Raw genomic sequence first — 14975 nt, 5'->3', positions numbered from 1 at the left:
TTGTAGCTAAAGTCACAGGACTTGCCCTATATTAAAGACAGCGGTAACGTTTGAACACCTACCGAATTTACTAAATTCCCTCTTAGGCTATCTAAAAGGAAAAGATGCAGTGGACAGGCTATACAAATTGGAGAAGGAAATGGACCTTTCTGGATCTTCCCCCACAATAAGGTTTGAGAAAGACATTGCAATTTCAGTTGCTACCTCTATTTTATGTCATATTTGAAAGGTAGTTGCCAGTGGCAGGATGCTAAAAAGTAACTTTCTAGCATCTAGGCTTCCCTTTTGGGATAAATTTCTTTATTTTAGCTACAGTATACTTTGCATGTCATTTCCATATACTTAGAGTTGAGACTATTCCAAAGGCTAAAAAAAAAAAGATAATGAATTTGTAAAAAAACTAAGAATGAGGTACGGATTATAATGGTACTTGATTTCATTGTACAGTGTCAACACATTTAGAATGAGGAAAAATGCCTAATGCTTTTTCTGCTGAATTGTGAAACCCAGCAGCATGCCTTGGCAATAAGCAGAGATATGATGAATTAAGAATCAGAATAGGTGACGCTCACAACTAAAAAAAGAGTAAGTAAAAAGTAGGGCTATGCTCAGATGCTCCTGATATTTCCCTACTGAAGAACTTCCTCCTATCTCCACGTTTGTACAATCAGAGATGTATTTTTCCTTCATATGCCACAAGGCAAGCACACACTACAAACATCTGACAGTCCAAAAGTCTCAAGGGACAGCCAAGAGTAAGACAGACTACGGAATTCCCCTAGAAAGAAAATTTAAGGGCCATTACCTTCTTTGCAAAGACCAAAGTCAGCAATTTTCACGAAGCCTTCTGTGTCCAGCAATAAGTTATCCAACTTCAAATCTCTAAATGAACATTTGAGAAGAAAATTGCATCACTGATGTTTCTTCAGGACTATTCAGAAGAGCTGAAATTCATCTGTTGGAAATGGGCCAATGACTACTTACCTATACACTATTTTGTGTTCATGTAAATACTGAAGCCCAAGAACCACACATGCAGCATAGAATCTGTTGAAAAAATTGAAGTTAAAATTTCAATGGATTTTAGTCTGGCTTTTCAGAATGTGAAGTCCATTATTATTCATCTGTTTTACTAACCATCCTCTGAAGACTACCAATCGTTTTTTTTCAGGTACAGATGAGTTTCAAGGCCAGGTGGCAAAAATGCTTTAACTTGCAGCTTTCGAGCTGTAGTGTGTTCACTCGGCCTTGAGGATAAATTTTCTGTAGCGTCCACTGCTATGGCATTGAAGGGCTTCAAATTTGGCTTATTCTCTCCTTTCTTAGCCTTGTCTTTTCATTTAGATCTTATGTAATATATTTTTTAACAGTATTATAAAAATCAAGTATTTGTATATAATCTTTTAATTCAATGTGGATTCAGGCACATTAAACCTCAGGTGTCTTTTTCTAACAAAATCAGTTAGAATCTCTGACCCTTTTAAAAACTTAAACAGTATTTACTGAAATGACATAATGTAGAGGCATGTGGTGATACATTTTTACTGTTTTCTATATATTTTAGTTCTTATTCACTGAACAAAATGCCCTTCACTTAATGCCACAACAAGGGGTGGATACTCACACTGCTCTTGGTTCAGAGAAGACATCGGTGTGAATGTGCATCATCAGATCCCCACCAGCAGCATATTCCATTACAAAGCAAACGTGATCTTTGGTTTGGAAACAAGCAAAAAGGTTCACCAAGAAGGGATGTCTTACACTATTCACAGTTTCAAATATTCGCTTTTCACACATCAAGCTGCAAACAAAAAGTCAGTAAAAATTTACAGCTGAATCCTGAACCACAATTTTTCAATTCTCAGAAACTATTGGTAATTTATACCTTCCCCCCCGCCCTCTATTCATCACGATAAGATAAGAACATTTTTTGTTTTCAAGAGAGAACTTTTAATATTTGTACACACATTAAGTTGATGCCAGGATTTCCACAAAGTTGCATTTAGCTTTCACAAATGAGAAAGGAAACCTAGCAATCCATGAAAATTGTATCCTGCCAATTTTCCTTCCCAATACTCAGACTTGCATTAAGTATGCATCAGTATCATGTGACATTAGCTTCAATCCGTTTTTAATTGTATACAATTCATAAAGTGGAAAACCAGGAACAATACTATAGATATCTTTCTACAGTAATTCCAGATTATTTCTCCTTAAGCCAAATGGTTAATTTGTAGCTTATTCTTAATAGTTATCTTTCTTCCTACAAGTCAAATGAATATAGTCACTATTAAACAACTGTAAAAGCACCTTCTTCCACTAAGACTAGACAGTTTTCTAACTGCCACTTCACTTCCAAGTAAAGGAAATATCTTGAGTTTTGGTGCAAAAAGATTAAAAAACCCACAACAATGGAGTACATACAGGACTTAAGGGAAAAAATGATGGACAAAGTATGACAGTATGTTACAGGTTGAGAAATACCATCATACGCATTTCTGCCAGTAAAGAAAGCATAGTCACTGTCCTCCTGGTGGAAGTCTATAGAACAAATAATTAGAATAAATCATTGCAAGAGAACCTAAATGAAAAACAGGATCAGATTTAAGTCAGAGCTGTAGTACAGGCATGGTAAGAGGGGCAACTAAAGGAACCAGTATTCCTGGGCTACGCTGCTCCCTCCGTGCCCCAGAAGAAAGATGACACACCTGCAGCAACCAACTAAGCAGGGAGATGACAATTTGTTTTGCTCTTTCGCCAAATTTAACTACTGTTCGATAGAGCTTACAATTGTGCTGTGTGCAGAAAGAAAACACAACTGATTTATGGAATCCACACATTATAATTTTACAAACTGACCTGTCTACTTCATCACGAGCAACAATATCTCCTTTCTTTAAGGCTTTAATAGCAAACATCTCGTTTGTGTTTTTGTACTCTGCCAAAAGCACCTAAAACAGAAGATAAGTGATTAATTTAAGAGCTATATCTAGTTTTTGATATAGCCTTGATATTTGGTATAGCCTTTTGACATTTACCTTTCCAAAATGTCCTCTGCCCAGTACAGCACAACATCTGAAATCCTTCAGACTGAACTGAAATCTTTGTTGTGATCTGTGTAAATAAAGAAAAAACAGTAAAAAAATCTTCTAGTCTGTTAACTTTAACAGAGATTATTCAGATCAACAGCAAACCCACTGCATTTTACCTTCTGTCTTCAGGCTCTCGGGTGTTGGTGTATTTTATGTCTGAATGGGGAGCATCAGGCTCACGGATTATTTCAGGTTGGAGTTTTGGGACAATACTATTTCTGCCATTTTCAAAATCAAAATTTGTTACTTCATCCTGTGAAGAAAAAGAAGTATCAAAATATAAAACCGATTGCAGAGGCAAATGAATGCAGAAATTTTACTACAAAGCATGTGGAATTCTTAACACAAAAATTATCTAAGCTAAAATGGTATATTTTAAGATAACACAGATAAGCAAGCTTTTAATGGACTAGTGAAACATATTCTTCCAGTCATTCTGCTCTTTGTTAGTAAAACCGTATTTTCCTGAATACTCTAATGATTTTGGGCTTTTGTTTTTTCTGTGGCGCAACTAATGACATGGAGAGTTAAACACACCAACCGTGGGAAGAGTTTGCCACCAACAGTAATCGGAACATTCTGTTGAGACAGTTCTGTATGTGTAAATTAAAGGAGCATATGCTGAAATATAAGGGAAGAAATCCATCATAAAGATGCCAATATTACAACCTTGTTAAACTGTATAGCCTGAAATTCTTAAAGTTACTTGCCTGAGATGGCACATCAGAAGCCTTTATCTCAGAGGAAGATTCACATATTTCCCCAAGGGATGATGCACGGGGTGGAGCAGGTGGAGGCTCAGGCTCAAGTTCAAAGTCCAATTTGGCTACAGGAGAGTCACTGGCAAGAAAACAAGTAACTCCTCAGTGTAGAGCACAGACTGTTTTGATAGTATGAAAACCAACCTAAAACTGCACTTTACGTATATTTCTTCTAAACCGAATCTTGCGTGTGTAGATCTGCCTATAAAATGGATGCCCCAAATCAAAACTTTGAGCGGTCTGCAGTCTTGCAGAATAAACAGATTTGGTATACATTACGTACATTAGGGCATGAGCATCTCACTGTTACTCTTGGTCTTAAAAGTACTTAAAAATTGCAGCTATCACCTACCTGGCTGGCAGCGTTAGTTCCGGAATGTGTGCATCAACCACTGGCCCGGTAGCAGGCACTGCTGCTTGAGGGCTGAAGGTGCCCGAGTGATTTACTGTCGGAATAGCTCTTCTTACCAGCCTTCCCCAAGTGGCGATATTAATATTCATTTGAGGAGCTCTGAGAAATGTTTTGCCTGTGGATATTGTGAAAAAAGAAAATAAAGTGCAAGTAATTTCCTTACTTATTACCAAAAGCGATAATTAAAAAAATATCATATTAATCAGTTTATAGTTTATGAAGAATAAACTGGATTTGTCATATTCCTTAGCAGTTCCTAATTATTCACTATTAAATGCTAATGCATAACAAGGAATTCTAAAAAAAACGTTTCTAAATGCAATGCCAAATCCTTCATTATCAACAGCTCTATTCACAGACAAATATTAGGTCTCTGTATAAAAAAAATTACAGATCTGTACAATTTTTAAGCTTTACACGTTTATATTAAACAATCACCTTGCTGCTTTGAAAAAATTTTCTTCTGCCTCTGGAGTTTTGGTCTTCTTTCAATAACTGGATTAAAAAATGTAACCTGCAATTCAAATAATGTATATTATAATTCCAGTTTCAGAACAAAATGCATTCTTAAAAGTTTAAGAAAAACTTCTTAAACTATTCTGCAATACAATACTGGCAAGTATGCCCAAGTGTTTCACAGGAACATTCTTACCTCTGCAAACAGAGTGCCCTGGGGTTCAAGATAGAGACACATGCCATGCCGTTGGTTATCCAGGAAATCTTCCAACCTCAGAAACTTTACTGCACACAGAGATCTCCAGTCACGCCAATACACGGAGATTTCTAATTCACGTGACTACGACAGGAAACATATACACAGGAAATTACTTATTCGTAATTGTTCTGCAAGAGTCACCTCTGCACAATTGTAAGATCTAGCGACTCGAGGATCAAGACGCAGAGCTGTTACTTTAGGAGAGTGCCAGGGCTCACTGGCCGTGCTGAGCAAGCTCTCACTAGGATGACTGCAGCATTTCACTTCAGTTCAGATGTGATCGCCAGTGTCCAAATAAAAGTGTAAGTGTAAAATTCCCCCGGGAGAGTCACAAACGGTCACCAGACTTTTTGAGTCAATCTAACAACAGTGTTAGTTCAAGATATTTTAGCTCACTAGCTGACAACAAATTTTTACCTGTGTTCAGAAACCTCGACTTTACTAGTTTTCCACGTTACTTACAGGTATCAATTGCATTTCATGGCTGCACGGTGACATTTTAGAACCTGCATACACATCATCTCTACAAAGACATACAGTCTTGTCATGACGATGGGGCAAAAACTTTAAACTAACAAGAACTACTGCCGGTAGGATTTGTATATTCTTAGGGCGTCTTATATGCTTGCTACAAAACTTGAAGAATCCTGAAATACACCGTAACAGCAGCATTGTATGTTACCAATTTCAGTGAGCATAGTTTAATTCCATCATGATGCCTCAATTTACTGTCTTTAAAGGATAGCTTTGGGTTTTACAAGAAACAAAAGTTAAGGAGCAGCAACAGATAAAAACATGACGGGGTTTGGAAGGTGCATTTCAAATAAGGAAGGCAGTGTGGTCACGCCCAGCGGAAGCAAGGTCCTTTTCTGGCATCAAAAAAAGCATCTAACGCTGAGTTCTGAAATACTGGGCTGGTAGGAGCAGCTGCTAAACTCTGATCAGTCCTAGTCTTAATCTGAGAATAATCGAGGCTTCAGGACTCCACACTGCTAGTTTTGTTCTGCACTACTCCTAAGCGGAACCTGAATTTCTCAACTTATAAGTCTAAAACTGCTTCCTTCCTAGATGGAAGGAATCTGGTTTTGGGCTCGGAGGGGTGGGGTGAGGTGGGGAGAGCAAAAACAGGAAGGTGGCTTCCCCCTCCCCCCTCCCCCCAGTTTGTTTTAAATATATACTGGAGATGACACTTAGGCTGCTAAAATAGAGTTTAATTTTCAGTCTAATTTAAACACTGATGGGAAAAAAAATAAATCCTTGTACCTTAAAGTACTATGACTATCAGGTATCATTTCAGATACTTGCATCCTCCAAGTAATATTTAAAGTTCTAGGAAAGAACTATTAGTGAATTTATTTATTAGTCCTGAAGAATCAGCTTCACGTGAGAACACTTTTACAGAAGCACTGTAAAAATTCTATGACATAGCTTTACCAAAATATCCAAACTGTATCTGATAGTAGAATGTACTGATAAATAATGAGAAGTTGATGATCCTAACAAAAATTGAAGCACCGTCTATCACAGGCTAAATAGATGTTAAGTGTTAGATCATGCATAAAAATACTATGTCAGTTTGTAGGCCAGAAGAGGTAAAATTTCTAGAATGCCAGCCCAGCGTAACAGCTTAACCCCAGGGAGCCCGCCCTCTTAAGGATGGGAATACTTGCACATACAAAATTTGAACATAATTACAACAACAGAAAAAAAAAAGGCCACATGAAATTAATCTAAAGAATCGACTATAGCTGTCAATGAAGGAAGACCCCATTTTTACCCTGTCTAGTTCCAGTGTAAACTTCTGATCCCATGACTGATTGGAAATAGGTTTCCAGCTAGTTTGACCAACCACAGTGTTATCCAGCTTCAGTACAGCACAGACTTCATCTGTAAGTAAAGTACACAAACTCAGCTTAAATCTTTAAGAAGATTTTCCACAAACAAAAAAATCTTCAGTAAGTTTCCCTTAAAAATGTAATCTCATATTTAATTGGATCTTACGGGCATAGTAGCGTGGCTGCGTTTTGTTTTGTTTTTTCTTTTTTTAAACAACTTGACAGATGAAACAGGGAAGTTTAAAGCTTAAAATCAATTTAGCATTTTAAATTACAGAACACGGCATGCACATTAAAATGTAAATAAAAGATATGCATAAAAATAAGAGAAGTATACTGAACTGGACAAGTCATCAGTTTTCAGAAGGTTTCTACTACTCCCACTTTTATTTTTACTGGTTCTGCTCATGAAAGATGATCTGGCTTCATTTGGACTCCAACCAGGTAGCGTAATCGATGTGGCTTTTGAACGACCAGGGACGTTTTCCAAAATATCTTGGCAGCCCATTAGCCTAACTTCCAGGGTACCTAAAATAAGACAGACAATCATTTGTCAAAGATGTCTGTTGTTAAGTAAACAAAGTGAATGACTGATGATTGATTTACGGCAATAGCTCACATTCTGACCCCCACAGGTTATAACAGATGAAATCAAGAGACAGATCTAAGACAGACAAATATACTGAAAATAAGCAGTAAAAGTCAAATATGTAGGACTCCACCTTCTAAAAGGAGCAACAGTTCAGCAAAATAACACAAAACAAGTTTTTGTTCTGTGTCTCAGAAGTATCTTTGTTTTCTTCACTTAAGAACCTAACTGACTTGGGTTCAAGTTGTAAGCAATGTCATTTTTAAGATGACAAATCTTAAGTTTCTTATGAAAATGATGGAACTTGCAGATGAGACAATAACAATTTTTTATGAGTTTTATTTAACCGATGAATATTGGATAGATCGCTTTGATAATTAAAATGAACACAGTGACTATTGAGACTACAATGTTTAAGATACACTCAGAAATCACATTTGCCGACTGCAGCTGAAGTCAAATTTGAGTCACTACATAATTTAAAATCATTGAATTGTTCCCACTTGACTGAATTTGGATTTTTAAAAGCTGAGACGAGAAGCTAGTCTTCAAAATCTTCTACATCTTTAACCAAATGAGGTACAGAGGCTGCTGTTCTAATTTAAGAGTTTCCTCCAGCAGCACAGAAACATCTGAATACCACAGATGGTTATAAGAACGGTAGGCTTACCTCATCCTGTACAAGATAGCATCTGTAAAACTGTGACACCACTGACGCTAACAATATTAACTATTAGAAGTGGTAAAATTAGCCAGTTCATAATCATACTGTCAGCTAGAAAATGCAGCTCCTAAATGCAGTGTTCTTTTGACAGAAAATGTACTTAACTGTGAAACTTAAGTTTCTGTTACAAAAGAGTACTTTTAAGTCAGACTTGACCTAAAAATGGTCTGGCAACATTACAGCCCACAGAACAGACACCAAGAAACCAGTCTAAGAAGAAATCCCATCCTGCAGGGAATTACCAGCCGTAAGTGACAGCTAAGCATGAGGCTATGAAGACAAAGGGATGCCATTGGCTCCCAAAACAGGTTAAAAGGTAAAAGAATACTTCATTCCCAAACTCTGTTTAGAGGGGCGGGGGGGAAAAAACAGAAGAAATTAATAAGAAGAAAGGCGATAATCTTGTATAAGGACCAGATGTGTATCAGAAAGTTCTGCGGATGCACTTTAAGAAGTATGACAGTAGCACTGATCTATTTTTCACAAAGTGTTAGAGGCAAAAACACAAAGATGCCGTTCACTTAAATCCAATTCAATACAAAAGCTCTTTGAGTAGTTAATACGAAAGTGAAACTATTAAGAACTTCACAAGCATGTAGCTCTGTTTTGATAATTCCTATTAGAAACTGTTTATATGTATCAGTAAATCGGATTTAAAGAGGAATTGTTTGTCACTATAATGTATCTAACCTATGATTAGGTATTACAGAAAAAGAATAATTAAAAAAAGCTGTTGTAAACCCAAGGCACGATACTTCCTGCACATGGTCACTGATCATTTGAGATTCCATATGATGAACTAAAGTTCCCTTCACTACTCTGCAGCTTCACAAGGGCTCTTGGCTGAGGTCCTGATGCTTTTTACCCTCTGCTACTTGTCTTACTGAACCAAAATGGAAGACAACCATTTTTTTATTATTGCAGCTCGGCAGAAGAGTTCCTCTTTTTGTTTTAAAATATAACCCCACAGTACTTCAAAACTAAATTCTGGTTTTAGTTATACATGTATAACTAGAGTAATGTTTGAGTCACAGATAGTTTTTGTAATAAACTTCCTCTGTTACAGTTGGTTTAATAGTTACATGTAAAATGTTTTAGGAAATGAAAGAAAAATCCAAACCTATCTGTATTAGTAATTCTTATCTGACCACTTACCAAATAAATTTAGTAAAGCAACATACCCCCCAAAGTAGTCAAAAGTATTCTATTTTCTTTAAGAACACTGGGAGGCAAATGTTTAAGAGCTTTGTTAAAGCTCTTGAAACATTTAACTTCCAATGAAGGACAATTCCAGGTAAACCGAAACTATGAGAAGGCCATAAGTCTTATATTATATATAAATGTACTGTTCCCTCACAGTATGCTGTCTGTAAAACAAAACAAAAAAATCTCTGCGTTTAATTGCAAAGAAAACAATTCACACCAATACATAGAGGCTTCAAAAGTTCCATGCATGTTTGTTAGGATCTCCCTCTTTGGTTTAGAAATATAGCGCATGGTTTTGTAGCATAAATCTCACCTTCTAGGAAGCCAGTGTGGTCCAGTGGATAAAATAGGGACCGAGAGAAAAGCTGGGTGCCTATCTCCAGCTCTGCCACTGACTTGTTGTATGACCAGGGCAAGTCACTTAACCCTTCTGCACCTCAGTTCCCCCATCTGTAAAATGGGGATAATGATACTTACCCACCTTTTAAAGTGCTTGATAATCTAAAGATGAAAGGCGTTAGGTAAATGCTAGTAATACTGTTCCACAGTGACCTAACTTAAGGCCAGAACTTCACTTTTTCAACAGGATTATAAAAAAGGTCAACAAATAAATCCAAGAAACTTATCTGCATTTTCTGGGTGCATAGACACTTGGAAATTATAAACACTTTTGTCTAGGAAAAGAACAATGATGAAATACGTCCAGAAAGAAATAAAGTTGGCCTTAAAGACTTGTTTTAAACCATTTAATAAAATGAATAAATAAAAAAGCTCCATAAATTTTACCTGTTAAAGCTGCTGGTTTGGACAGTGTACTATACTGGTTTTGAGTAGATATTACACTTTGACGAGGACTTAATGTGGGTGAAGAGACCAATGAAAGCTCCTCTATAATAATACTGCTTTTGGGATGGTTTTTAGGAAGTTCATTCAATCTTTGTTCCAGTGAATACTTCAAGAGGTCCAGCTTCTGGCTTGATTCATTAAATCTTGCTTGTGCCTTTTTAAAATAAAATAAAAAAAATAATGAAATATTTCTCTTTTTTTTTTTCTTGAAAGAACATTTAAAATAAAGTATCAGAAATTTTAATGATGTAAATTACTTCTGAAAGTGCCTTTCTGTCGGTAACTTTGCCAGATCCAAGTAATTTCATCACATTTTTTGCACCTTCTGCTACAGCATACTCTATCCTAAAATGATGCCGTAATTCTTCCATTCGGAGTTCAAGAGGGCTTATCACAGGTTTTGCTGCAAAGAGATATAAACAATCTTCATTGAAGACCATGCCCATGTTTAATTTCTTTAATATTAACCCCTTCCCCACATAAACAGGGGGAGGAGAGAAAAAAAGAAAGAAGGAGAAAAAAAAAAGAAAAAGAAAAAAAAGTGAGAGATGCAGATTTGGTAGTCCATAGAAAAGCTTGAAGTATGTTATAAAAGCAAGAGTGAAATTTTAAGCATCTGCATTTGAAGGAAGAAATAATTGATCATGGCCTCAATCCAATAAACAGGTCCTTCTCCTTGAAGAGATATAATTGCTAAAGGATGCAAAAAGCCCATGTCTTCAGGGAACTTAAGGGACAAAATCCAAGTTTCCTAAACATCATTCAGCTGGCAAGAAAGAGGTTTTGAGACTGCCACATTTCTGAACCACTCTCTGAGGATCTATCTTTCAAACTACTCTACAGTTAAGTAGATTCCTGATCTGTTTCTGATAATTCTCCTGCTTCACACAAAATTCCAGGCAATCCGGCTTCTGCCAGCACAGAATGCAAGGGATCCCATACACTGCCCTCCCCAAATGCTTTGGGTTAACCATTCTAATGTCCACTTTTTACAGTGCTTAGATCTCCTAGACAGAGTTAGAAACTTTCCTGAATATATTCCTTTCTGTTTAAAGCTCTAAGAATAACAGGAACACAAAAAGGCATTTGAAAGCCCTTACTAGCTTGAATACCTTTCTTTTTCTTTTGATCAAAAGACATACATAATCCATGTGCTAAGATAGGGTGTTAAAAAAAAAGGGGGAGCAAAAAGGCCAGAAGTATCCTAAGTGTAAAACCAAACAAAACCACCACCCCCCCAACCCAAAACAAAACCACACACACAAGTTTTTCTCTTTCTAGGATACATCCAGGCCATGATTACAAACATCATCATAAAACTTCAATGCTCAGAAATGCATACGACTAAAGTTCAAGACTTAGAGATGTACCAATATGCCCACAATTTTATAGTACGCTCGTGCTGTTACAGCTCAGGGGTATTTTTTTTTTTTTTTAATTAAAAGATTTCCAAACAAATGCAAGTTTAAAACTACTTCTGAAATGCAACATGAGTGTTTCAAGTCAGGTTGTTTTTAAAACACTGGGGGTTTTTTTGTTGTTTTTAAAATAGTTGTTTCCTACTCAATCTAGCCTAAATACCCATAAAGACAGCAACAATTTGCCTCCATCTGTGCTCCCATTAGTAATAATAAGGTCAATCTATTTAACTACGACAAGCAGGCTTTGTACCTGCATCAGATTATTATTTTTTTTTTTTTAGGATAGTGAAAAGATTATATGCTTTGAATAAATTACTGGTTATTGTCCAGACAAAAGAAAGCTCGCATGAAGTGAGAATGAAGACCCCGAAGCAAAAATGGACTGCATAAGGTATAAAAAAAGATGATGAAGAGAGATTGTATTTCTCTTCATTAAGCTTAAAGTATTTAGCTTTGAGTCAGGTGTATTTGGCAACCTAGCACACAATGGTATGCCTGGTCTCTGATTATTTTCAGTTCATGCAAGTTTTGCCTAACGTTCCTACTAGAAATTGATGATAACTCTGTGCGCATATGGGTACATATCTACATGGCATTCTGACATTAATGATTCGTATTTCCTTTCTATTCCATCACCATTATCAAAAGCCAATTCATTGGTCTGGACTGCCTGAAGAATCTGCATCCTTATAACTTCTATTTTTGTCTTGCTGTCCTGGAGCATCTGCTGAGCTGTGGCAAGAAGTTTTCGATCCTATTAAAACAAACAAAAAGTTAAAATTGTGAACTCTCCATAGAACAAAACACATTGAAAGCTTCAAAACCCACATGCTTTAGGAAGAAGAACTGAATCTATGTAGTTCATTCGGTGCAGCATACCAATTCAACTAGCCACATTAGGGTATTCGTGGAAATTAAGTTCCGACAGAGCCATATTCTGGTCGATAAAAAAAGTACAGGCCACTCCCATGGAAACTGTATCTCTTTAAAGTTGAATAAAGAAGGCATGATCTAGCAACATTATATCTGCAGATTAACGTTTTGTAAGCTGATACTAAAGAAAGGACAAGATATTAAGAGCAAAATACCTCCATCCTGTGTAGAATGACTCAAATTTACTGAGTACGATAAGAACTCTTTTCAGACAAATTTGCTAGACTAAATCCAAATAAAAATAATTGTACCAATCACTTGAGCTGATTTTCAAACTTGAAATTAGAAATATGAAATTATATTACATAGGATGTTACAAATAAGTCTGCAGTACTTTTTTCAGAACAAATCAAAGCTGCAGATTTTTTGGCATTAATAAATACATAATATATGAGGGTTGCTTCATTAGCTATTTCACCAGCAACTTAAAGTACAGTACTTTTCATCTAAATGAACTAAGTTAATCAATTTTTGTTTTCAAAAGCAGTACCACAAGAAGCAGTTTACAAGAGAACATTTCTGAAGATGAACTTTCAAACTAACCGATAATACCATTTCATTGTCAGGAGCGCAGACATCCATCCATCCATACCTTTTTCAGGTATACCATTTTTTGTCCTCCAGCTACTGGAGATCTGACTTACAATGGATTATCAAATGGTTCTCAGATATGGAACTGTGCATGCGCTTCTATGGATGCTGCATGGCTCTCTATAAATGTTCTAGGAATTACCAGATAACTTAAGAGTGATCTGACTTGAAGTAAGGAGAAAAAAAAAAAAATATAAAAAGGAGTATGAGAAAATTTAAAGCAGTCTATTTGTCCTGTCTGCGCAGTGCCAATCAATCACAGTAATTAACAGTAGTCAGCACAGATGAGTATCACACTTGTTATAGCCCAAAGGGTATTTTGGTTAACTCATTTTGTAGCCACTCTATAACCTCATTAATAACTTACTTTCCCATGGACATGGTTTATACTTATATTTTTAATTTTATAATGAAGTTATCAATTATTTAAGAAGTAAAAGAAATTCAATTCTTCCCCTTACCACAATCAAGACAAAAGAACTGCAGTACAGCACAGATACCCAGAGCTAGAAATAATGGCACCATGAAGTATACTGAGAGAAAAATCAGTATGCTGAGAAGAGAGAAATTTACCTTCATAGAACTCCACTATGACCTTGTATCTAATGTATTACTTATATAATTTAATGCTATCCTATGTTCTGCCGGGTAGATACACTAAGATATACACATGAAAAGGCTTTGGCTGCACTGGGAGAAATTGTGCCCACTCTGCACATCATAGTCTCAGACCTGTTGGTTTTAAGTTTTAGTATTAATCAACATTTCAGAGAGATACCACTAGTTTTCATATTTTAAGATTCCATGTTAGCGATCCAATTGTTGAATGAGTGCACTGAATTTCCTAAATAAATGCCTTCTCAAATAAAAACGCCAACTTCTGAAATAACCACTGTCTCCAGCAGAGTATAGGATCTAAGTAACAGATTACAAGGCAACTCTAGAATCCTGTACTAAACCTTACCCATGCATCATTCTGAGGTATAAATATGCTGTAAGTGTTTCTTTGTCTGTATCTACACGTTTATCTTATTTTTGATCTTGCTGCTCTTGATTGTCCCTGGTATCCTCTTACTGCAATGGATTTGCTTGCTCAGGGGCAACATCAGCCCTTCAATGTGTAAAATGGCAGTAATTCAGGATTATAGAGATATCCTTATGTTTTCAAGAGACAGAAAATCCCATCTTCAGAATCAAAATGGATGTGTTATTCTCAGCAGCTCTTTTAGTGTTGGAGGCTGAATACAAAGTATTTCAAGTCATCTCCTGAGTACAGAGGGACTGGCAGCGTCTGTAAAACCGATCTGCAAAGCTGTCGTGGGATCTCAGAGAACCCCCACAAGTCCAAGGAAAGATGATCAATATCTCAGAAACACTTAAGTCTGAATAGGATGAGCTGAATGTTACTGAAGCAAGTAGAGTAAGTACAAAGGGAAAACCTTCCCATGAGATGATGGGTGTATTCCTACTAACAGACTGCTTTTTCACTTTTAATAAACAAATGATGACCTCCCTCCATTAAATTTAGGTCTGAAAATAATACATAAAATTTGAAATGAGCTCACATAGTACACTTGAATAAAGGTCACAACAGAGTTTAATGTGTTTTAAAGAGGGTCCCGCAACTAGTTTTTTTAAGAACTACCAGATTACTGGGGTTGGATTCAAACGGGGAATTTTCTGCCCCTTTTGCCCACCTCATCCAGACACTTGAGTTGTTTTAAGCTCTGCTTTTTAAAACATAATCACGATGCTCACGTCTACAGTTTAAACCTGCCAAATGAACTCACTACTGATTATTAAGAACACGAGAGAATGAATACACACACCATTTCCATCCTGTCTGGTGA

The 14975-nt window shown here is 36.4% G+C and overlaps 1 protein-coding gene across 1 annotated transcript in view; it reads right to left on the bottom strand.

Annotated features, from left to right (window-relative positions):
• Nucleotides 1-14975, bottom strand: part of PKN2 (protein kinase N2) — a 30342-nt gene that overhangs the window by 4696 nt on the left and 10671 nt on the right. Inside the window, exons 3-17 of the mRNA XM_009884723.1 lie at nt 12238-12355; nt 10438-10583; nt 10121-10334; nt 7158-7343; nt 6758-6867; nt 4918-5061; nt 4704-4779; nt 4206-4380; nt 3803-3932; nt 3209-3345; nt 3039-3114; nt 2860-2951; nt 1625-1801; nt 985-1047; nt 806-882 (exon numbers count right to left, since the gene is read on the bottom strand). Of these exons, the coding sequence (XP_009883025.1) occupies nt 806-882; nt 985-1047; nt 1625-1801; nt 2860-2951; nt 3039-3114; nt 3209-3345; nt 3803-3932; nt 4206-4380; nt 4704-4779; nt 4918-5061; nt 6758-6867; nt 7158-7343; nt 10121-10334; nt 10438-10583; nt 12238-12355 (1921 nt within the window). The remainder of the gene's footprint in view (nt 1-805; nt 883-984; nt 1048-1624; nt 1802-2859; nt 2952-3038; nt 3115-3208; nt 3346-3802; nt 3933-4205; nt 4381-4703; nt 4780-4917; nt 5062-6757; nt 6868-7157; nt 7344-10120; nt 10335-10437; nt 10584-12237; nt 12356-14975) is intronic.

The sequence above is a fragment of the Charadrius vociferus genome, unplaced genomic scaffold (genome assembly GCF_000708025.1).
Source record: "Charadrius vociferus isolate BGI_N301 unplaced genomic scaffold, ASM70802v2 scaffold163, whole genome shotgun sequence".
In the NCBI taxonomy this organism is placed as follows: domain Eukaryota; kingdom Metazoa; phylum Chordata; class Aves; order Charadriiformes; family Charadriidae; genus Charadrius; species Charadrius vociferus.
The sequence above is the reverse complement of the archived record's forward strand: the minus strand, read 5'-3'. Positions and strand labels throughout refer to the sequence as shown.